The sequence below is a fragment of the Benincasa hispida genome, chromosome 10 (assembly GCF_009727055.1).
Source record: "Benincasa hispida cultivar B227 chromosome 10, ASM972705v1, whole genome shotgun sequence".
Taxonomy (NCBI): Eukaryota; Viridiplantae; Streptophyta; class Magnoliopsida; order Cucurbitales; family Cucurbitaceae; genus Benincasa; species Benincasa hispida.
Window position 1 is genome coordinate 25,649,854 of NC_052358.1, and position 25,330 is coordinate 25,675,183.

Genomic DNA, 25,330 nt, shown 5'->3' on the forward strand with positions numbered 1-25,330 from the left:
AACCCTGCGATGAAAGAGGTCGTCAAGAAGGAGATCATTAAATGGCTAGATGCGGGCATTATCTATCCTATAGCAGATAGCAAGTGGGTCAGCCCCGTGCAGTGTGTGCCAAAAAAGGGTGGCATGACGATAGTCTCGAATGAAAACAATGAATTAATACCACAAATAACAATCATTGGGTGGCGCATTTGCATGGATTACCTCAAGATGAACGCGGCCACAAAGAAAAATCATTTCCCTCTATCGTTCATTGATCAAATGCTAGACCATCTAGCTAGAAATGACTTTTATTGCTTTCTGGATGGTTATGTCGGGTACAACCAGATTATGATAGCTCCAGAAGACCAAGACAAGACCACATTCACTGCCCATATGGGACTTTTGCTTTTCGCCGCATGTCATTTGGTCTCTATAATACGCCAAGCACGTTCCAAAGGTGCATGATGGCTATATTTTCAGATTATCTCGAGGACTCTGTTGAAATATTTATAGACGACTTCTCTATTTATGGGAATACCTATGAAGTCTATCTAGCTAACTTGGAGAAGATACTGAAGAGATACGAAGACACGAATCTGGTGCTTAATTGGGAAAAATGCCATTTCATGGTAAAGAAGGGCATAGTGTTGGGACACAAGGTTTCCCAAGATGGGTTGGAGGTGTACAAAGCAAAAATCAAAGCAATTAAAAAACTTCCACCTCCAAGAAGCGTGAAGGCGATACGAAGCTTCTTGGGGCACATTGGATTCTACAGACGCTTTGTCAAAGACTTTTCCAAAATAGCATGACCACTGAGTGCGTTGTTAGAGGCTGATAGAAAATTTGAATTTGACAACAACTGCCTCAATGCATTTAGAGTTCTAAGGAATGCGTTGATTACTGCACCCGTGTTAATTTCTCCTGACTAGACACTTCCTTTTGAAATAATGTGCGATGCAAGTGGGTATGCGATGGGAGTAGCTCTGGCAAAAAAGAGAAAAACAATCTTGCATCCCATCGCATATGCAAGTAAAGCATTAAATCCTGCTCAGACAAATTATACCACCACAGAGAAAGAGCTTCTGGCAGTAATTTTTGCGTTGGAAAAATTTCAAGCATATCTATTGGGAACAAGGGTACTCATCCATACTGATCATTCGACAATAAAGTACTTAATGACAAAGAAGGATGCAAAGCCAAGATTGATCAGATGGGTTCTCCTCCTTTAAGAATTTGATATAGAAATAATTGATCGAAAGGGGACGGAGAACCAAGTTGCGGATCACTTGTCTAGATTGAAAAATCTTGAGGTTGATTGCAATTAGTCTGAGGTGAGTGCGGTGTTCTCGGACGAGCATCTATTCCATATTGAAGAATTGCTCTGGTATGCAGACATAGTCAATTATCTGGTTTGCAAGCAATTTCCTGAAGATTACACCTATCACCAACAGAGAAAGGTCAAATATGAATGCAGACATTATTATTAGGATGAGTCAAATCTGTATAAAAGAGGGGCAGACCAGATTTTACGATTATGCGTACCAAATGTTGCTCAACAACGCATATTATTGCAATGTCACAACTTCGGAGGACAGCGCACCGGAACTAAGGTTTTACAGTGAGGATTCGTCTGGCCCACATTGTTTGAGGATGCAGCTGACTACGTAATGAAATGTGATCGGTGCCAACGCACAGGTAACATTTCATGGAAACATGCAATGCCAATTTGGAGCTTGAATTGTTCGATGTATGAGGGATTGATTTCATGGGAGCATTCCCTCCCTCGAATGGTAAGCATTATATTTTATTAGTCGTCAACTATGTATCCAAGTGGGTAGAGGCAGTGGCGTGCGTCGCAAGCGATGCGGCGGTAGTCTCTCAATTCCTAAAGAAGAACATTTTCACTCATTTTGGCACTCCCCGTGCCATCATAAGTGATGAGGGGTCACACTTTGTCAATCATACTGTTAAGGAGCTGCTGCGCAAATACAACATTCTTCACAAAGTGGCCACCGCATACCATCCGCAAACGAATGGTCAGGCCGAGGTGTCCAATCGAGAAATTAAGCTGATACTCGAGAAGGTAGTAAGGCCTTCACGAAAAGATTGGTCAACAAAGCTCGACGATGTATTGTGAGCATACCGAAGTGCATTTAAAACACCCATAGGTATGTCCCCGTATGCGTTGGTATTTAGTAAGGTGTGTCATTTGCCTCTGGAGCTGGAATATAAGGCATTATGGGTGGTAAAGAAGCTGAACTATGATTTGAAGAAAGCAGGAGAAGCACGAAAAATGCAACTGGTCGAGCTAGAAGAATGGAGGATTAACGCATATGAGAACACGAAGATCTACAAAGAGCACACCAAACACTGGCACGACAAACACATATGCGGTAAGAACCTCCAAGTTTGGCAAAAGGTCTTACTCTTCAACTCACGTCTACAGCTCTTCTCGGGAAAATTAAAATCACGATGGTTCGGACCCTTCATCATTAAAGAAATATTCCAACATGGTGCGGTGGAGCTGATCACTGAATATGGAAGCCGTACATTTAAGGCTAATGGACAGCGAGTTAAGGCATATTGCGGAGGTGATTTCCAGCTAGAAAAGACCTCCGTGAAGCTGAAAAACCTGGAATACCCTTTGTTTGGTTCTTGAACTCTCATTCCTTCGTCACTTTAATCACCATTTATCTATCAGCATTTTACTTATTATTACTTCTATAAAAAAAAGGGAGGGGGAGATTGCGATAATGAATTTTGTTTTGTTTAAAATAATTTTACCCTCTCTCTAATTTTCTTGCAATGATTAAGGCATAGGATTGTGGAGATGTTACATGAAGCAACAAATTATCTCACTCCATCACCGCAATCCAAAGAAGAGAGATCTCCTCAAAGATGGATGCATCAATACACAATGCGGGCGACAACGCAAATTTAGGGGTGTATTCTTCCTTATCTTTCAAATTTTGCGCTATCACATCGCATGTTAGTTTTAAAAGTTTTATCACCACATCCTCTTTAATTACCGCAATCATTTGACATAGATAAATTTAGTATGACGCCGCATGCTGTTCTTTGCCAAGTATGATTTCAATGATGAAAAGTATGCTTCTATGTCTTTCATATATACTAGAGTCAACTTTAAGATAGTCACCTCATGAAATATTTCTAGAAGTTAAGGGTTTTCTAGCTTTCTTTCAAACTCTCTTTACGAAGCTTTCTAAGAACATCACATGACTTCTTTCAATCTTCTGGCAATGAGAACATTGCTGCATTTTAAATTTGGGGGTGAGGTATTTATTTTTGATCTTTCTATTTTGAAAAAAAAGGATAATTTTTTAAAATAACAACTCCACTATCAACGCAATGGGAAACCCATTTTGATAAGAGTTAAGTTGCGAAAGGCACTTACCCGTAGTTGGATGTCCGGGGGCAAGTCAAAACAAAAGTAAGTCACCAGAATCAACGCATAAATAAATGATTGCAACTCCGCTGCAAAGTTAGTATGGGTTTAGTCTGAGGAAGAGTGCATTGCTCATAGTTGGATGTTCGCATGACACACGTGGGGGCAAGCTAAAACGAAGGCAAGACACTTGGATCAGAGCAAGGTAAAAAAAAAAATAATAATGTCATGAAATATGCAAGGATAAAATCATTTGACACCCCGGTGGAAAATTTTCATTTTGAAATAAATCATGCGATGTTCCAAAAAATAGTAAAGTCCTTTTGAAGGTCAAGCTTGCAGTCCCTAGATCTTAGAAATATTTTAAGAAAATACTTGAACAAGACTTAAGGAAACTTTGGTATATTGGATTTGAATGAAGTATCCATGAGAAATCTAGGAAAAGAACATAGCTTGCAGAAATGCACGTTATCATAGTACTAAGTTCTTAAACCATACTGGCTTACGTTAATAAAACGTGATAAATTGCGTCCAAAAAGCATCAGATTCATAATATTGCGGTTGCATGCGTTCATTGCATTAGAACAGTTGGTTTTTGTATTTTTGTGCAAAATATGCGATGACACAAGGAAAAAAATTGCGATCATAGGAAATCATTGTTCAAGCGTAGCATTACCGCAAGGCTTTGCGGTGATCGTGTTCGCAAATATTTTCCCAAGAAGAATTGCCACAACTTAGTCAGCGCAACTTGGTGGGCGCATCTGGATGAAAGGCTAATTAATTACGATGGGACAGAAAGCTGATGACAGTCGAATCTGAATTAAGTTGACAGCCCAAATATTCAACACATCAGTCAGGAATTAAAGCAGTCTCATCGTACAATCATGAGAGAGAAGCCAACTTTCAACCTAGATGTTCTATAAATACCAAGGGCATCCTTCAGAAAAGGGGTTCAGCAGTTAGAAATTTCATACGTTCGGTTCGCACGTCCTTGTTCATAGTTTTCTTTCATTTTAAGGAAAACGCAAGAGATGAGGTAGTACCGATAGATCGTCCTGGTAAGCTTGGGAGAGCGTCAAAAGCTTCGAGGATAGAGAGAAGGGACACGCCTGCGGAAGCAGGAACATCTTTGGAACCGAATAGAGATTTACAGTGTAAAAGCCTCGGTCAGCAAGGAATTGCTACCAGGCTCTCTACCTTTAACTTCCATTGTTATTTTGTATTCCACTCATTTATCGAAATGGAATCTACTTCTCTATATCTGTTGACTCTCTGTTATTTATGCATGAGTAGCTAAATCAGTTGAATGGGTTAAGAGGCATTTAGCTAGCACAACTAGGGAATCTTAATTCTATGCAATTATCTTTTATTATGTATACTTCATTCGTCCATTAGAGATACTTGGGAGGGTAGTCTAAGGACAGGATCTAGGCTTAGAAAGGTCAGATTAGAATCTAGGCTCAGAAAAGTCAGATAAGAACGCATAATCAAGAGATATGAGCTTAGGAATAAGCACTATTTGTGATCAACGCATCGCATGCATCCTAGAGATAGGATATGATTGTATGCGATCACCTTGCCTTCATGCATTTTGCATCATTGCATAGGAAAAGAGTAGAGACTTAGAGATAAGCTCTATGAACACTGTTGCATTCAACACATGCATCCTAGTCTTAAGAGCAATGCATTTGCATTGGGAAATGACTTGTTGTGCATGGCATGATCGCATAGTCTGACACATTCCCAAGTAACGCTAGCTAAAGACCTTCTCAACCCGTTCATCCGCATATTCACTGTATCTATCACACAACTAACTTTTCTCAAATTTGCCACATTTGTTTATTTTTCATTAACGCAAACAACAATCCCAACAATTTATTTATTTATCCAGTTACCGCAAAGTTTTCATAAGAATTACCAACGCAACCTGTTTTCACAAGTCCCTGAGTTCGATCCTGGACTTACCAGTAAACTTAGTGGAATTTACACTTGGATTCCACTGAGGAAACTTGAGTGCACAACGCAATTTCACCATTGCATATCATCCATAATTCACTTCATAAAATCAAGCATCAAGAGACCCTATCAATTCCTAGAGTTCGTAGAGTTCCAAATCCTATAATACAACCCTTTGATTGGTAAGGTCGCTCCAATGTAGACATGTAGGCACATTATAGGAATCTCATGGTGCGACCTAATGGAAGAGACCGTAGGATGTATTGACACACTTCCTTCTCCCACTTACTATGAACAACTTCCCCTATTCACCTTGGTATTGACTCATGCAAACACTTTCCGAATGGAGTCCGCTCCCAGGGCGGCCCAAAACCAAGCATGAATCTCACGGTGCGAACTCTTAAGGACGCTAGAGCTAAAAGTACATTACTTCTCTCCAGCTGAAATGTTCTAGATGGTCAGGGTATAAAATACTTAGCGATACATTTTAGCTACTAAACATATATTGAATCTTTTATTTCTTTCGACTGTTTTGGGTCATTTAATCATTTGATTCTTTCTTTTTCCTTTTTTACCAATTATTAGAAAATCTAAATTCGACCTGTCTGGTTCTCGAAAGAAGATGAGTTCTCTTATAGCTTTTCCAAGTTATATAGATTCATCCAAGAAAGGATGGGAGAAGTATGAAAATTTTTATGTACCTTGAAAAGCATAAAAGATGAGTCACGTCAGGCAATCGATGTTAAAAATTTGCCCTTCCTGGAGATAGCTAGGCGTAAAAAATAAAATAACTTTTAATTTCTTTCCCTTATTTGCTTTCTAGAATTAGAAATTTTAGACTAACTTTATTTATTTTCTTGTAGCTTTTCTTTTCTTTTATTTTATTTTCTTTCTTTTTTTTCTTGTACGAAAAACAAAAATGAAAAAGAAAACAAAGAAATTGGAAAAATTTCTACTACCACCCATTGCGTGAAACCAGGAGAGTTCTTCGGTTCCCTTTATCATTTTTTTCTTTATGCTTAATCTTTGTTTTAAACATTGAGGACAATGTTTAGTTTTTAAGTTGGGGGTGGGGAACATTGCATATTCTTAACATTTTTTTAGGGTTGTTAAAAAAGAACCTTACAAAAAATTTTGCTCTATTATCTCATTATCCTTGCATGTCTGGAACCCTTGAGCACCTGAGCTCGGGTTATGTGGATTTTATGATCTTGATGAAAAATATATCTTGATTAGGCTCTATTACATTCCTATGGCATTCTTTTTTTTATTCTCTTAAAAAAACACAATATAAATATCTTGGCATCATTTTTCCTTATATGACTCATTTTTTGTTTTCAATACATGATTCATCTAAATATGTTCATTCATTCAAGAATAACATTCACTTTGTTTGCCATGATCATTTGCTTTTCTCAATCTTTTGATTCTTATCAATAAACTTTGATGACACATTCTCTCAAGTAATGATACAAATCAATTTTAAACTTCTTAAATTTTTTTCTTACAAAATTTGAAACTAATTTTTCAAAAGAAACTTGCTTTTCCTTTTAACTTCATAAAAAAATTGAATACTTAGTCTTTAGATTTATTTAGAATCTCAAACTCTTAGAAATGTCATATCTACTTGATTTTCAAGGACAATTTTTTGTCTAGGAACAACTATCTTGTTTTAAAGGCAAGTCTAGACATAAAGGAATAAAAAGGGCCTAGTGTATAAAAATTGCTAGCATAGAAAAAAAAAAAGCAAGCTTGCAAATTGACATAACAAAAATAACATAACCTTCACTAACGCATGTGTGTGTGCATGGATAGAGGGGGAAAGAGTTACCTTCATCGTATTTCTGTTAGGGCCCACGAGAAAAGAGCAATAGGTTCCCGACGGTGTGAGTGTGAAAGCTATCCCTCTAAGTAAAAGAAATGTCAATTACGTTTTGTGTGTGTGAGTTTAAAAGGCACCTTTGTATTAGAATTGCCTCTATCCAATGCAAGTTAGTTTTATCCTAGACCAATAACCAAGCTAATGTAGGGTGAAGAGGAACTAGGAGTTGGATATAGCCTTTCCACTAGTTATAGCCTTTAAATAAACTAAACTAAGTAGTCTTTTCTTTTATGGCTTTACAAGAAAAAGACGTTTTCTTTTCAAAAATAGGCTTCAATTCTTTGTTAGAAAAAAATTTAAAGGTTTAATTGCCCATTTGTAACATTCGTTTGCTTGATTGTTGAGAAGAGAGATATAAATAAAAATTTTGGGCAAACCACATGAACATACTAAACATTTTTTAATGAGTTCTCTAAATGAATGCACATTTGATATTCATGTTTTTGCTTGAATGTATGCATATTTCTATTTTAGACTTGCTGGGACAACCAATAGCTATGTTGGGGTGTTTTTTTAGGTTTTTAAAGGATGTATATTATCTATGTTAATTCCCCCAAAATTGTGTTGATTATTTGCTTTAAATGCTAATTTTGTAGGTAAAACGTCCCTAAGACATTTAGGAGTCATTAAGAGAAGAAAGTGCCAAAAAGGATACAAAATAACCAAGAAAATCAACAAATTTAAGAGAACCGAGTAAATTACCAAAATTCCATCGAGAATCGAGTATCACCATTGAGTTGCAGTGTCACAACCCTAGGAAAAGCGTTGCGCAATGCTTCAAGACAAAACGTTCAATTCTACTGCAAAACAGGCCAGCGTTGCAATGCACCAGATCTTGACGCGAATCACCCTACACGCACGTCTTGCGTTGACAAGCGTTGAAGGGTAGCATTGCACGCAAGCCCAACGCTTCTTGGCCTTTTCATTGATTTAGCATTGCAACGCTACCCCATCATTGTGGCACTAGCCTGCAAACTATAAAAGGTTTTTCTTTCATTTTTCCAAAGGGGAGGAAGAAAATCCATGGAGGTTGGAATCTCTCTCCGAGTTCTTTCTTTTCATTGGTAATTCTTGTTCCAATTTAGGTTAGTCTTCATATTTTTGTTGAAATGTAAACAACACTTCTGTAATTCCTCATACAATTTGTCTATGAATTTGTGAAGATTTGATTGAATCTTGTTTCTATTTCAAGGGTTCTTGCAATTCTTTTAAGTTTACATTCTTTATCAATTGCAATCTGATTTTTGCTTCCTTGAATCTATACTTAATTCTTGATGCATGTTGAATGATCTTTATCTTGAAAATGTATAGCTTAGATGCTTGGTTTTGTTAAAATCATTGTTGAATATGTTGCTTTCAATGAGTTCGATGGAATGTCTAGCCAAGATTTGTAAGAGGCAATAGTAATTGTATGTTTGATGGCTCTCCTAGGATGCATTAATTACTAGATTTGAAGAAAATTTGGCTAATTGAATAAAATATCTTAACAATTAATCAACGCAATTCAATCTTAGAACCTAATGGCATATTATCTATTCTATATAGCCACTATCAAACCCAATAGAAGTAGGAGCATATAGGTTGATAAGGGTTTAGCCTATCTAACCTTAATCAACGATTAGGACACTCTCTCGACTAGGTTAAGGCTAGTTGTCGGCCTTTGTAGAGGCTAGCTTGATCGAGTTGAATGAGTAATTGCAAGCATAATCTAATTATCAATAAACTTTAAAAATTCAATGATAGGAATTGCATTAAACGTCTAATTTGAATTAGAAGCAAGATTATTCCTCACTTATTTACATTCATCTTTTATCTATTGATTTTTAGCATTCCAATTTTATCAAACCCCCCCCTTTTTTTAGTTGATGTATGAGCTTTATAAATATTGTTTCTTTCGAACTAGGTAGAATTAACAACACCTACTTAGCCGTCGAACACCTAGCGTTGGACTTCTGTGCTTGATGCTCGAGATCACTCGCATCAGCATTGCAACCCTTGTTCTGGCGTTGCAACACTATCCCTTTTTCTATAAATACTTCTCTTCGGTTTTTAGGTAAAAATATGTTGAATTTCAATGGTGGCCGAGGAGAGGCCGCATTTTCTTCTTCCTTCTTTATGTTTTCAGTATGATTAGGCTAGTTTTTAGGATATCTTTCGAATATGAGCACGGATTGGATTATACCTCATGGGTTTGTCTTAGAGTCGATGAGGTAATTTTCTATCTAGTTCTTGGATTAAGGATTCGATGTAACCTCTTGAGTTTTTTACCCAATTTGATGTTTATAATTTTGATTTATGTTTTCTTTGAATCTCAATTGAATAAGATTTGCATTTGTGAGTTGGATTGGCACCCCTATTATAATTACAATTCTCTGCTAGTTAATTTCAAGCTCGCACGTTTCCACGTAGTTCATCTATGCTTGAATTTACCTTTGTAGCAACAATTGAATGTGTATGTTTAGGTTTTTAGGCTGACCTTGAATCTTTACGTTGCATGTTTAATTTAGATATGAAGAATATTTGGTTACTTGAACATGACTTTTTTTTACAATTAATCGACATAGTTGAATCCTAAATCTTAATGCATGTGTTTCTAGTTCTTTATGGCCTCTAAGAACCCAATTGATTCCAGGAGCATGTAGATTAGTTAGGGCATGGTCTTTCCGACCTTAATTATTAATTAGGACACTTGATTGATTTCGTTTTAAATGATTGTTGGCCTTTGTAGAGATTAGTTAAATCGCATCAATTGAGTAGTTCTACACGCATAATTCGGTGACATAGTCAATTGGTAGAAAACAATGATTGAAATTACATCGAATGTTTACTTGATCTGAGAACTAGATGAACTAATTATGACTTACATTTATCCCTTGCAATTTATTTTCTTGCATTTTTTAAAATTAATCAAAAACCAAAACCCCGTTTTACTATCTCCTCAGTCAAATTTAACTTAAAAGAAATTAATTCAATGCTTCTATGTGGTTCAACCCCGTATTTACCACTGTTACTACATTTCAATAATAATAGGAGTAGTATGGTTTTTACAAATTTTCTTTTGATGAACTTTGAGGCTTATTAACGACATAAGTTTCAGGCCTACCAAAAATGGCATCGTTGCTGGGGAAGCACGACAATTAATATCTTTTAGTTAGAATTGACTGTTAAACATAAAAACCAAAAAGTATTTTTCTTTTCTTGTGTTTACTTGTTTTTTCATGGTAGATGACATGAACATCTATTATGCACTTCAAGCGGCATAACAGAGAACACAAGAGATAAGTGAGATTAGTGAGCTTAGAAGTCAAGTATCTGAACTAACCTCTATTGTTCAAATGGCTACTACACAGATACAGGTTTCACGTTATCCTAAGTGCGAATAATATCCTCCTTGGGAGATGCCTAGCCAAACTCCATTGTTGATGCCATCTCCATCTGCCAATACATGTATTTTTTTAAAGGATATAGTTAGGGAACTTTCTAATTGCTTGGTAAGTTTGTGCAGGAACGCCCTTACGATTATCAAGAACCTCTGAGTTTCCAGTAGGATATAGTTAGGGAACTTTCTAATTGCTTGGTAAGTTTGTGCAGGAACGCCCTTACGATTATCAAGAACCCCTGAGTTTCTAGTAGGATATAGTTAGGGAACTTTTATTCCAAACATGAAGTTAGAGCTGAGCTTCAGAACTTGAGCGACTGCATTACTCAGATTACTGAATCAATTAAGAGACCTGAGGAGTCTTGGGAACAATCATCTTCCGAGAGTGCCAAGTTGAACAGTGGAGATACTTGCATCGATGATTCCGTTGAGCAGCTGGTTCTTCAAATTTCTAATCAAGGTAAGACGTTGGATTCATTGATGTGTGAACTTGCTAAGGTTTTTTCTGAGTGAGCAGGAGTCTATTGAGTCTCACCTAGAGACCCAAGCCCCTATTCCACTAGAAAACCATTTAGGGTGTTCCTTGGTCTATTGCACCAAGGCCAACCTTATTATGGAATTTCCGAGGATCGATTCAGATGACGATGTTTATCCCATGTCGTGTCAAAAACAAGTTGGTGAGGTTAAGTATGAGTCTGAACTTTACTTCGAGGAGTCTTAGGTAAAAGAGTTAGAGGCTACCAAGCCTGATCTGTTCTTTGTCTTGGTATTTCTTTAATCTTTAAATTTTGCTCATATTTACCTTGCAAGTCAGTCAAGTGAGTCGAGTCAGAGTCTTTATTTTCTATAGAGTCAGTGGTGGAGGAAATATTTTGGTTTTGTTGATATTTTGCTATGCATCGATGGTCATGCATTGATCATGTTTTGATGGTGCATGCAATGTTCAATAAGCTGAATAATATGCAATATGCGTTAATCGTGTTTGCAATGACCATGCATTCCCGTCACAAGTTTTCTTGCTCTCTCGCCAAGTATAACGAGAATGCAAGTTTCTTGGGATGATCCAGGTCGAACACAGGGACTTGCAACTAAGTGATGTTTGTAAAGTAATGTGTTTGAGGCGGTGAATAAAAATAAAAAGAAAGAAATTGATTAACTATGCACTACTCTTACTCTTAACTAAACAAACTAAGCAATTGAAGTTTGTCTATGAGAATTGGTGGAGATGCGGCAACTGTTAACGTGTAATGGGATGTGATGCATTATTTTATGAGGTGAAAATATGGACTGAAATGTGGTGATGGAATTGTGTTAAGTAACAAGTTTTCTCAGTGGAATCCAAGTATAAACCCCACTAAGTTTCCTGGTAAGTCCAGGGTCGAACTCAGGGACTTGGGAAAACAATATGCGGTGGTAATTTTTCATGAAGACTTTGCGGTAACTAGTAACTTAAATAGTTGTTTGGTGTTGTTGGTTGCGGTAATGAAATAAATAAATGTGGCGGATCTGAGAAAAGTTTGATTATGAAATAGATGTACTGAGTATGCGGATGAACGGGTTGAGAAGGTCTTTAACTAGCATTACCTGGGAATGCGTCAGACTATGCGATCATGCTACACTCATGCAACAGAAAATCATTTTTCAATGCAAATGCGGTACTCCTAAGTCTAGGACGCATGTGTTGAATGCAAAAGTGTCCATAGAGCTTATTCTTAAGTCTCTACTCTTTTCCTATGCGATGTAAGATGCACACAATGGCAAGGTGACAGCACACAATTATATCCTATCTCTAGGATGCATGCGATGCGTTAATAGAAAATAGTGCTTATTCTTAAGCTCTCGAGCCTAGATTCTAACCTGACTTTTCCAAGCCTAGATCTTGTCCTTAGACTACCCTCCCGAGTATCTCTAATGAACGAATGAAGCATACATAATACAAGATAATCGCATAGAATAAAGATCCTCAGTTATGCTAGCTAAGTGCTTCTCAACCCATTCAAAAAATTTAGCTACTCATGCATGATAAACAGAGAGTGAACAGATATAAAGAAGCAAATTCCTTTTCTATAAATGAGTTTGAGTACAAAATAACAATGGAAGATAAGGATAGAGAGCCTGGTAGCAATCCCTTGCTTCCAAGGATTTTACACTGTCAACTCTATTTGGTTCAAAAGATATTCCTGCTTCCGCAAGAGCTGGCCCTCTCTCTGATCTTGATGCTTCCTACACTCTCCCAACCTCACCGGAACGATTTATCGGCACAATCTCCTTCTCTCACTTCCGTCTTAAAACAAAAGGAAAATCTAAGAACAAAGCTACTCTAACTATGGAGAAAATTCTCTTAGTATCCAAACTTGCTGAACCTCTTTTCTGAAGGATACCTTCGGTATTTATAGAGCTTGGGGATGAAAAGCAGCTTCTCTCTTATGATTGCACAGATGGGATGACTTTAATTCTCTGACTGATGCGCCGAATATTTGTCATCGAAAAGCTAAGTGTACTTGTTATCGTTAGCGGCTTGTCAACTTAATTCGGATTCGACCATCATCAGCTTTCTGTCCCATCGTAATTAATTATGCTTTTCACCCAGATGCGCCCATAAGTTGTGCCGACTCTATGTGGCAATCCTTCTTGGGCACATGTTTGCGAGCTCAAATCACTGCAAAGCCTTGCAGTAATGCTGCACTCGACCATTGATTTCTTATGATTGCACTTTTTGCCCTGTGTTAACGCATATTCTGCATAAAAATACCAAAGTTAACTGTTCTTATGCGATGTACGCATAGACGGAAATGTTATGAGCTTAATGCTTTTTGGACGCAATCTAACATATTTTATCAACTCAAACCTTCATTGTTTAATAATTTAGCACTGTAATAATGTGCATTTCTGCCCGTTATCAAGATGCATGGAGAAGTAGAGTTTAGGGCAAATTTCACCAAGTCATTAAGTTTGGTCATAAGGCTAATCCCGGCTTGCCATACTAATGCATCGCACACCTCTCGGTGGTCAGCAACATGCTTATATCTCTATAATGCATGGTTACGTTGAGCATAAGATTATTCCTATCTCTAGGAACACTGCTTACTTTGCTTAGTGAATTACACTACTTACCTGCTCGGACTGTTGGTTATAGCTACTCAGCTCATAGACAAGCATTTTGATAGCCTCACACCAAGCAAAGACGATTGACTCACTATACTCGGACAATGCACACCTCTCGATGGTTTGTTACCTGCGTCATATTTCTATGTCGTATGATTGAGTATGTGATAACCCTTGCAATCTACACTTAACTCATTACGGTGAAAGTAAAAGATGATAATAGTAGAAGAAGAAGATGAAAATGATGTTGAAGAAATTAAAGAGATGCATTAATTACAAAATGTATTAATGTCTTAAACCAAAATGTAATACAATATAGAGATAAGAAGAGAGGTGGAGGGCTAGATGTAGATAATCTCTTGCTTCCATCAGATGTATGTCAAGGCTATCGGTGGTGCCATGGATGGGCAGTTGAGTAGTCTCTCTCAAGCTCTATCTCTGACGAAGCTCCGGTCATCACTCGAAAAGGGTTGTGAGAATAAAGAACTCTAAAAAACTAACTGCTCATGCTCTCATCTGTGATCACAAGAATCTGCCTAAGGTAGACACTCAGATACTTTGAATCTGGGCTTCAAGGCTCTATTTATAGAGCTCAAACGCCGACAACATTAGTAATCCCACTCTGAATCACTGTCATCACTGACGCAGTAGTTGAAATGACATCATGATCTTATCTTTTTTATACTCCCAAGGTATGTGTTCATGATTGTTTCTTCTGAAGCATCAACACATTCCACTAACTTTGTGATCGATCTTCTATCACGGCTATCAATCTATAGTTGCAGCATTCCGTGCAACGAAAGTGTCTTCATGAAGATCAATGCATGCGATCAACTTTGTGATGGTCTGGGATCAACGCATGCGATCGATTCCTGCAACAGTTACAAAAATAGACATTGACGCAGAATAACACATGATATATGGTTAGCCGGAATTTTCAGCGCTGATCGACGCAAGCTCATTTTTCCACATGAATCCTTAGTCATTTTAACATATATTTTGCTCATCAACCCTCATAATTCTAAGTAAAAGGCTGCAATAGCTTGTATTTTTATAAGCTATCAGTTAGTCCTTAAGTCTTTTGATCTTTCTTTTTTCCTTTTTTAAATAAAATTAAAAAAAAAATTCAAATTCGACCTATCTGGTTCTTTTCAAAAGATGGGAACCTTTATGGCTTTACTAGGCTATATCGACTCATACAAGAAAGAATCAGAGAAATACGAGAATTTCTTTGTGCCTTGACAGAGGATAGATCATGTCGAGCAACCGACGTTAAAAATTTGTGCTTCCTAGAGGCAGCCAGGTGAAAATAAATTTCTTTTAGTTTTTATTTTCTATTTTCTATTTTTAGAATAGTTTTCAAAAATAGATTTAGAGTAGTTTGTTTTTTTATTTATGTAGGGTTAGGTTTAGTTTAATTTTAATTTTAAAAAATAATTAGGACACAACGTCGTGATGCTACGATTGCAATGTTAAAATGCAGTTCGCAAGAAGGTTTCAATTTTTATTCTTCTTCTTCAATCTCCAACCATTCTTTCCGATCTTCTTTCCTTTCCTTCACGTTTCTTCACCCAAAATAGCGATTTCCCTTCATTTTCCCTTGGATTCGGTCGATTCCTTAAGTTTTCTCCTCTATTTCTCCTTTATTTCGTATGTTTCTCACCCAATTCGAGATCTAGGGCATCTTTGTGCATTTTTTCTGATTTTTTCACTTATGGTAAATTTCTAACCTTCCATTGTGTATTTGCTTCATTGATTTACTGTATAGTGTTGAAAATTTCTTGGATTGCATGATTTCCTTGCTTAAATTGAATGGAATTAAAGAATGAAGTAAATTGTTGAATTTTTTAATAAAATTTTTGGGATTTTCGATGTGCATCTGTACCCTGAGCAAATTAGTACCCAATAGAATAGGTGGCATTGCAACGCTCCTCTGAGTGTTGCAACGCTACGATGTTGAAGACGAAGAAATCCTCGCATACAAGCAAGTGAGCATCAGCCTAGCGTTGGACTTCTATGCCTGACGCTCGAGACCAGTCGCATCATCGTTGCAACGTTCGTTCTAGTGTTGCGACTCTGTCCCTTTTTCTGTAAATACTTCTCGTTTGATTTTTAGGTAAAAATATGCTGAATTTCAATGGAGGCCATATTTTCTTCTTCCCTCTTTATGTTTTTAGTGTCATTAGGGCAATTTTTAGGTTAATTTCAGATTGTCAGCACGGATGGGATTGTATCTCATGGTTTTGTCTATGAGTCGATGAGGTATTTTTCTATCTAGTTCTTGGATTAAGGATTCGATGTAATCTCTTGAGTTTTTTGCCCAATTTGATGTTTATAATTCAAAATTATGTTTTCTTTGAATCTCAATTGAATTAGATTTGCATTTGTATGTTGGATTGACACCCCTATCATGATTGCAATTCTCTGCTAGTTAATTTCAAGTTTGCACGTTTCCTCGTAGTTCATCTATGCTTGAATTTACCCCTGTAGCAACAATTGAATGTGTATATTTAAGTTTATAGGTTGACCTTGAATATTTGCATTATATGTTTAATTTATATTTAAAGAATATTTGATTAATTGCGCATGGATTTTCCTGACATTTAATCGACATAGTTGAATCCTAAATCTTAATGCATGTGTTTCTAGTTCTTTATGGCCTCTAAGAACCCAATTGAATCTAGGAGCATGTAGATTAGTTAGGGCACGGTCTTTTCGGCCTTAATTATTAATAAGGACACTTGATTGATTTCGTTTTAATTGATTGTTGGCCTTTGTAGAGATTAGTTAAATCGCATCAATTGGGTAGTTCTACACGTATAATTCGATGACATAGTCAATTGGCAGAAAACAATGATTGAAATTACATCGAATGCTTACTTGATCTGAGAACTAGATGAACCGATTATGACTTACATTTATCCCTTGCAATTTATTTTCTTGCATTTTTTAAAATTAATCAAAAACCAAAACCTCATTTTACTATCTCCTCGGTCAAATTTAGCTTAAAAGAAATTAATTCAACACTTCTCTGTGGTTCAACCTCGCACTTACCACTGTTGCAAAAGAAATTAATTCATGTTTTAGCTTAAAAGAAATTATACTCGATCCTCCATCTGGGAATCTGCACTTACCCTTAGGGTACTTGACTCATTTTCATAAGTTGTCTCTTGCTTTACTGGGTCTCTAACTCTCTTCCCCTTCGGATGTGGGTCTTGTCTAACTTCAGGGCCTCTACTGGTAAGGTCAACATTTCTCTCCTCTGTCTACCTGTTCAGCCTGCCACTTTTCCTCGACATCTTTCCCTTGAAATTTATTTTACAACCCAGATCCGCTAAAGTTTTACAAAATTTCTTTTGATCAAGTTTGAGGCTTATTAACGACATAAGTCTCAGGCCTATCACTCAACTTTCCAATTTGGTGAGTAAGTTGCAGAGGCAACCAGGAGAGCTTCCTTTTGAACTCGAACCCAATATGAGCAATGTCGGTGCAATTATGACAGTGAGCTGCAATAAAGTCTCATATACTCCTACCTTTGAACCGATGAATGAGCCCTAAGAGCTTGTGAAAGAGGAAGAAAGTGAAGAAATCATTGCAGACCAACCAGTCAACGAGAGGTATGGTTCAATCTTTTATTGAATCTTAATGCTTATGTTCCTATAGCCCCCTTCCTTAGCAGGCTAGCTAAGGGAGTTGCATCTGAGGATGAGGTGAAAGTGGTCAAGTCTTCGAAGAGCAATAAAACTCTATAGCAAAGGGAAAAAGGTCATGGGTTAAGGTTGAAGACCAACCCAAGAGTGAAGAAAGCCCAGTCGTCTACCCAGGTAACTTACCAGCTAAATGTGATGATCTAGGTACATTTTCCTTACCTTCTTTGATAGGTAAGATGAAATTTGAGCATGTGATGCTATACTTAGGATCAACTATTAATATCATGCCTGCATCTATGTACCATGAGCTTCAGTCACATGTCCTGTATTTTACTGGCATTTTAGTTAGTTGGTAAATTGCTCTCTAGTTAAACCTTCAGGAATCATTAAAAGATGTCTTGATTAGGGTTAATAGTTTGGTCTTCCCTTTAGACTTTTGCATTATTGATATGCATGGAAAAAACTCCCCCTCTAATTTGTCCATCTTGTTAGGTCTACCCTTTTTAAAGAACGCTAAAGCTTCAATTGATGTTGACAAAAGGGTCCCTTTCGATTATGCATGAGGGGTAGGCTGAAAATTTTGGAATATCTGAAACTTCTATTATCACTTATCATGCTTGTTCTAGTGCCATGCTTTTTCATGAAAATGGTCAACCAACAAAGTTGGAGGTGATGGATGGAGTGACAGTGATCAACTCAAATCATGAATGATCAAGCCAAATACGGTCAAGCAACCGACCTTAAAAATTTGCACTTCCTGAACACAACTAGACTTAAAAAAATTATTCAGTTTCCTAGATTAGATTCCTTTTCTGTAATTTTTCGTTTATATTTAAGCCTAATTTTTTCAATCGATCTTGTTTTGTTAGGTTTATTGATGGAGAATATCTCAAATTGAGGGAGCTAAATCTTTCCTTCATCCTATGATTCATGAAAGTTTTCTAATCCCTCGTGCATTATCTTCTATCACATTGAGGACAATGTGTGTTTTAAATGTTGGGGGTAGAATATTCAAATTTGGCATATCTTTTTCGTGATTATATAGTTTAGGGTTCTAGAGCACTGTACTTGAACAATGTTGATTGGATTCATGTTGCTTACTTTGTTGCCTTATTCCTCACGATGACTAATCAATGATGCGCTTTTCTAAATCATGTTGGCATGAAATTAGGTAGGAATAAGGCATTTATGATTTTTAGGCCATTTTTTTTAAATTTTGTTTCATTTTTCTCACGCATCTTTGGATTCTTTGTCCATCTATCATGGCTCATACTTGCTTAGAATTGCATTATGAGACCATAGGTAATGTCACGCTAAAAGTCTACACTAATTAGAGAATGTCTTTTGGGATAGTGGAGGATCGCCACAATGCTGTCCTGTGGCACTGCGATACTATAGAATCGTCCACGTGCGCAGTATAAGAGTGTCGCAATGCACAAAGTCCCACTCCTCTGCAATGTATGGCAAGGGTGTCGCGATACTATCCTAAGCGTCGTGACACTTTACCTCTGCTTTATATTAGATGAGCTCAGATTTTAGGTAGTGGAAGAGTGCCGCAACACTGTCTTGTGGCGTGCAGTACTCCAGAACTGTCCGCGTGCACAGTGCAAGAGTGTCGTGACACGCAAAGACCCACTCCTCTTCACTATGTGGAAAAGGCGCCGCCACACTTCCCGAGTGTCGTGATACTTTACGTCTGCTTTATATTAAATTTTTCCCGATTTGACGAGAGATCACGCCCTTTTTCCTCTTTCAAACCTATTTTCTTCTCCTCTCCACTATGAACACTGGTTTTTAGCCTTTTAGTCATCATGGAGCTTTATTCTTATAGTTTAAGGATGATTGGAGGTTAAGGTAATTCTTCTAGTTTGGGTTTGATAGTTTTCCCTTTTTTAGGTTACTTGTGAGACTTGTTCTTCATCAAACATTGTTCAAACTCTTTTGCTTATGGGTTCTAATCTGATTGTATTGATTGTGATTAGTTATTTCTTGTTATTGATTGACAATCAATGCTTGAATGTTGCTTTTTCATGCTTTGGATTTATCTTTGATTAAGGTAATAAATCAGTTAGAAGCAAAGGGTTAGTTTAACTTGCTTGATGTGAGCTGACCATCAATGAGTATTGCTTTAATCAACCTTGACTTAAGATCATATTGAATTGGTTAATTAGTGGAAATTAATTCATTCATCCTAGCAATTTTCCTAAAGCTCAATGTGATTGGTCAATTTGTTTAAAGCGGGTTCATTTTCTATGCTTTTTGATTAATTAGGTAACTAGGACGGTTAATTGGTATTCTAATTAATTTGGCTATACTTAAGCAAAATATGGTTGATCTAGAGTTCGATGAGCAATTAATCTAATTGGGGAAATATAATATTAAACCCGAGCTAGATCTTTCCTTTGTTGAATTTTGCGAATCTCTCTCTCTCTCCTCTTTATTCTCATTTAATTTCATGCAAATTTATTTTCAATTGCAGCAATTCCAAACAACCAACCCGCAAACCCTCCCCCCTCTTTGGTTACTATAATATAAGCTTTTGAATTAAGAAATCATTATGGCTTCCTATAGATTCGACTCCGTATTTTCACTTTACTAGTTTTTAGAGTAAGACACAAAAAAATTATTTGGTTGGGGCCATAATGTCTTAACGACACCCTATCGTAGCTCCCACCAATCTCTCCTCCAAATGAAGAGGTAAGACCTCTATTTATAAAAGTTCTCCATGGGACTTGCATGGATCTTAGCCCAATTGCTTTTGCACAAAATTTTGCCATGGGCCTTAACTAGGTTATATTTTTTCATCCAAGCAACTTTAATTACATGGCTTGATCCAATTTATGATTTTAAGGTCCAATTGGATTTCTACCAATTTTATCGATCATCGTCCAAGCTTAATCACCATTAAATTTGATAAGTCTATTGTTGTGATCGAATAGCTAGATTGGAGACATGTGCCATCTTTTAATTTGCTATTTTTTGATCTCCAGGTTTTAATTTTGATAATCCTTACATGGCACTCAATAAATTTGACTTTGGTTGTGATGACTTGTGATTAGTTAAAATTTCTCATTCAATAGGCTTAGTTTGAATTTGATATAACTTTTTAAAAAAGTTGTTGTCATAGAATAATAAGATTTAATTAAGTAAATAAGTGGTAAATTTCAAAATTTTGAAAAATGAATAGGCATTTTACCATGTTTGGTAAATCAATACTAAATTATTGTTGTTTAATTATAATGTCCAAAATAGACATATTATTATTTTAAGCATTTTTTTAATACTTTAATTACTACTTCATTTGTCTTAATAGAATATTAGAAGAAGGAATTATTATAATAAATAATATCCAACTAAATTTTATTTGAATTTAATGAAAACATATAATAAAGTAAAAACTCATTTGATAAACCCTTGTTATATCAAATTTGTAATTATATAATCTCTTAATTTTAAATTTATGGATGTAAAAATAATAATGTTATTATGATTCATTAAAAGAATTTTGAAATCGTTCTCTATTTTTTATTCAAATAAAAGTTACTCCAATTTCTGAAAATCGCTTTTATCATTTTATTATATAGTTGTGCAATATTGGGTACAAAGCTCTTGCGAATTTTTAATACAAAATTAATTAAATTATTTTCAAATATAGAAAAATAAACGAAAATATAACAAAATTTTAGAACTAATTTTGTTATATCTTGTAAATATTTTCAATAGTTTTATTATTTGAAATAATTTAACATTAGAAAATTCTTAAGAAAAAAGAGTATAATTACATTAAAAAAAACGTTGAAGATTACTCGTGTACATATGGAAAATTTTGTTAGTGGAGTCGGATTTATCTATTTGTACTAAATATGTAAATTAAACTAAATAAATAAATAAATAAAACTTTAAAATTAAATACCCAATCAGTGTTATCAAACACTTGAAACGGTTAAAATTCTTTCCAAATCACTTTTACACCCTTAAAAATAAATCCCAAACGGCCATAAAATTGATCTTTTTTAAAATTGATTCAAAGTTTGTGACAGTGTGAAGTCCTAAAACAATATTTGGGAGCACTTTTTAAGCGACGTGCTATGTTTCTCAGCCCTCAAATGTTTGACAAAAATTACTTCAATAACACTTTCAAAGAATATAGAACCAAATTTTATCCCAAAAAGAAAAAGAGTAAAAAAGAAAAAAGAAAAAATGACACTTATTAAAAAGCACCTATTCTACCAGCCCTTGCCTATAAGCCACAGCCAGTCCAGGGTTACTCCAGCAAATATTCCTGCAAGTAAAAACAGCACCAGCAAATTCCCCAATGCATTCTGCTCTGGTCCCTACACAACACAAACATCACTTTTAGCTTCCAATATATTGTACTCATACTTCACAATCTTGCACATTTTATCTTCTATTTTACCAATCAATCTTACCTTGTAACCTTTTGGTGCAGTAGTGAGCACACAAACAGTGAGGTAACCATTAGTCAAGCCCAAGAACGAGGTGAGTAGTATCATCCAACCTTGATCGCCATACTTGGCCGTGAAGTAGAATGCCGGTATGAGTAAGATACGAGCAAGGATCGATACCATAAGCCATTTGCGTGACTCTAACTTTATACATTTGATGAGTGGAATGTATCTCCCAATAAGGTCGAAAACATTGTAAGCTGCAATTAGCACGAGTGCATACCTGAAAGTAGCAAGAGAGATACTAACATAAGACGACTCCAATCGACAATGTCAAGCTAATTTTATGTGAATAAAAAACATACCATGTTCCTAAACTGTGTGAACCAGTATCCTCAGATAAGAATCCAGGAAAAATGGACAATGTGAGGGCATATATCATGAAAAGGCCAATTGCGTAGTCTATGTTCTGTAACAGTAATTCTTTATTGCTCAGTCGCCCGACTTCGGTTGTTTTTCCCTCGACCTATAGGTAATAATTCTGGTATGTTACTTGAACAAGTTTGATGAGGAGATACTTAGATGATTACAGATGTTATATACCTCATTTGCTACCCTATGGATCCCAGCAGCAGCAAGGTCGGCTGAAACTGTTTTCGATCCTTCTGAGGCTGCCTTGGCCCGAAAGTGCTTAACAATTGGCAGTTTGGGGAAAGTAAATGTGTAGAGGATAACACAGAGAAGCTCAAATACGGCCGAAATCGCAAAGAACAAAACTGCAGAGAACATTTGAAAGAGTAAGTTACAAGTGGCAAGGATCTTAGCAAAATAGAGTTCAAAATCAGAAATAGGAGAAAAGAAAAGAAAGAAAAATTGGAATTCTAATCCAAGTACAAAGCGATTTGCTTCAAAACAAACGAAAAGCCAGAGACGAGAGACATACGAGCTCCTTTGCGAAGGCCATTCTTCGAATTTTCAAATGCTCCCTTTGTAACTAACCTCAAAATAGAGGTAAGAGCGCCTGAGGCAGCACAACCAGCCAGGAAAGACTGAGAAATTCAAGATCAAAAGACAAAAAAATTAGAAATTTGAGACTAGGTAGAGCCAAACTTATAAGACAAGTTAATGTACAAGCCATAGAAAGATGGCAATAACCTGCATAAGTTCAGGATTCATAAAGGAGAGGTCCCCAACCATTCCCCCTTGAACATGAGCATCCGCAATTCCAAAACCGGCGCTAATGATACAAATTCCTATGAAGGGACCAAGCCCTCCTTTTCCAGATGTTGCTAAATCTAACTACAAGAGATTAACAATGGAAAACCACAAAATTTTCACTCAAAAGAATCAAACCAAGTTTCATACAAATTTAGAACTCAAGAACATGAAAGAAAAAAGGAATCCGTGTTTACAATTAAAACCATGAGGGAGCAAATGAAGAACAGGACATATCCAAAGAGATTCCGTTTTCTGGTGTTGATCTTTGCTTCCCTATATGCGAGTATCGAGATTGTTATGAGGGCAAATGGCTGATACACAAGAGTAAGAACTCTTGCAGGGTGATAGTTCTGTACAGGATTTAAAAGGGAGGAAAAAGTCAGTGAGGCTCGTTTAAATAAACATAATGTTCCATTCAAAGCACCACAATGAGACGAGTAAACCATGTGTTTCTAAAGAAGATTAGGCCTTGAAATTCTAGTGAATTGCTCAAAAAGTTAGGGAAGCAAGGTTATTACCGGAAACAAATAGCCATAGTAATCTACAATGGTGAGCATACTGTTCCAAGAAAAGAGGCATCCATTTCCAAGAAGCCAACACACAACCGTTGCAACATATTTCCCCTTTGATTAAACAACAATTTATCAGAGAATTCACAATAAAACCAAGTATCTATACTGCAACAATTTCACTTTAAAAAGAAAAACAAAAAGGGTTTCGATTACAAACCTTAAGCCTTGCAACATGAGCATCTTCATCACTCACCGCCATATCAACTTCCTTTAAACCAGCCGTTGTTATTAATAGGCAATCTGCACATCGAATCGGTTAAAGCCTAAATTAATCCCAACATCAACAGCTTTTAGAAGAACCCTTTAGATTATTTACGTTTACAACGATCAAATGAAGAAGACAAAGAAAAGCACAGATATGTAAAGGAACAGACCTTATTAAAATATTCAAACAGAGCAGGAATCGAAAGCAGAGTCCGTCGGCAAACGAAGAAAAATTTGACGCCAATAATAACAAGTATGAAATCGTGTAAGTGAAGTGCGTCTGATTTATATATACTTCGGAAACTTTTGATTGTTTGTTTTGTATTTATAGTTGGTTTCTTCCTTAAATCATGCGGATAAATGGATCACATGAATTTCTTTTCCTTTTTAAGGATAGATCACATGAACTATGATTAAAGTATAAATATATTTTAAAATTAAATTATCAAATGATTATTGAATCATTTGACCTAAAAGGTCTACTTAAGAAATGATCTGAGAATTTGATCCAATGATCCAATCGGTTTTATCTAAAGTTGAACTATTTTCATTAAAAAAAAAAAAAAAAAATGTTCCAATTAAATTTATCTATATTTAATCAATTATCTACAATTTATCTATAATATATTAGAAAGGAATAATCTTTTTAAAAACCTTTTGGAAGTATACTTTAATCTTATTATAAATATTATAAATAGTGGTAGATAGATGCTCATGGTTAGTGTCTAAATATCATATGCTTTATGAATATACATTATTAGTATCCAAGTCATTCCACATCTTACTTGCCAAAACTCTTATAAACAGTGGTCATTTGTGGGTTTTGGGATTATGGATTGGTGAAAATTTTGTAAGAAATTGAAAGAGAAAAAATAATTTCATTTCATAATTTCAATTATATTTTAATTTTAGTTGTTTTATTATTTTATTTTGTTTGTTTATATATTTTTGATATTATATTATCTTTATATTATTGTATTATAATTTCTCAATATTTGTGTTCTCGTTGTGTGCCGTTATGCTCCTCAAATTCACAACACATTATCAGCATGAGCTCCTATCATTAATTTTTTAAAAACATATAGAGTGATTTTATGTAACTTTTTTTATGCTTTTGTAGTTTTTTTCTATACATGCAATATATTCACCTATTGATCCTCACCTATTGATCCTCACCTATTGAAGAGGGTGGAGAAAAAACCTTGCTTTCGAGGTTCAAGAAATTTCTCAAACTTTCAACACTTTAGAGGCTGACAAAGTGACAAAGAAAAGAGTGATTATTTAATTTTTGTGTATTTTTCACGTTTTTATTTTTGTAAATGCAAACTAAAAGTTTAGGCGTTTATAATAATTTTTACTATTTTTTATATATTTTTTAGTTCTTTTTTCTCATTTTAAATTTGCTACAAGTACACAACAATTCCTAAAAATTTGAAATAAAATTTAAAATCAAGAAAAGATTATAAAAAATAAGAGACTGAGATTTTAGGGTTTTTGTTTGCATAAAAAAAATTATATATTTTTTAAAATTAAATTTGAAAAAGAAATTGAAATTAGGAGAATAATAAAATTA

The 25,330-nt window shown here is 35.6% G+C and overlaps 1 protein-coding gene across 1 annotated transcript; it reads right to left on the reverse strand.

Annotated features, from left to right (window-relative positions):
- Positions 1-21,338: 21,338 nt before the first annotated feature.
- On the reverse strand, positions 21,339-24,114 carry LOC120088730 (equilibrative nucleotide transporter 3-like). Its single transcript, XM_039046161.1, has 10 exons — positions 23,928-24,114; positions 23,711-23,793; positions 23,500-23,604; positions 23,176-23,331; positions 22,919-23,062; positions 22,707-22,812; positions 22,367-22,539; positions 22,129-22,289; positions 21,788-22,046; positions 21,339-21,691 (listed from the first exon to the last, which is right to left on the reverse strand). The coding sequence occupies exons 2-10, from the start codon at positions 23,750-23,752 to the stop codon at positions 21,584-21,586; spliced, it is 1,254 nt and encodes a 417-aa protein (XP_038902089.1). The 5' UTR covers positions 23,753-23,793; positions 23,928-24,114; the 3' UTR covers positions 21,339-21,583.
- Positions 24,115-25,330: the final 1,216 nt, after the last annotated feature.

Bases quoted from the DNA above. Each gene is read 5' to 3' on its own strand.
- LOC120088730 (XM_039046161.1), bottom strand. From the start codon at position 23,752: ATGGCGGTGAGTGATGAAGATGCTCATGTTGCAAGGCTTAAG. The intron at 23,605-23,710 runs GTTTGTAATCGA...GTTTAATCAAAG, and splicing joins CTCATGTTGCAAGGCTTAAG to GGGAAATATGTTGCAACGGT. The intron at 22,813-22,918 runs GTTATTGCCATC...TGAATTTCTCAG, and splicing joins TGAATCCTGAACTTATGCAG to TCTTTCCTGGCTGGTTGTGC.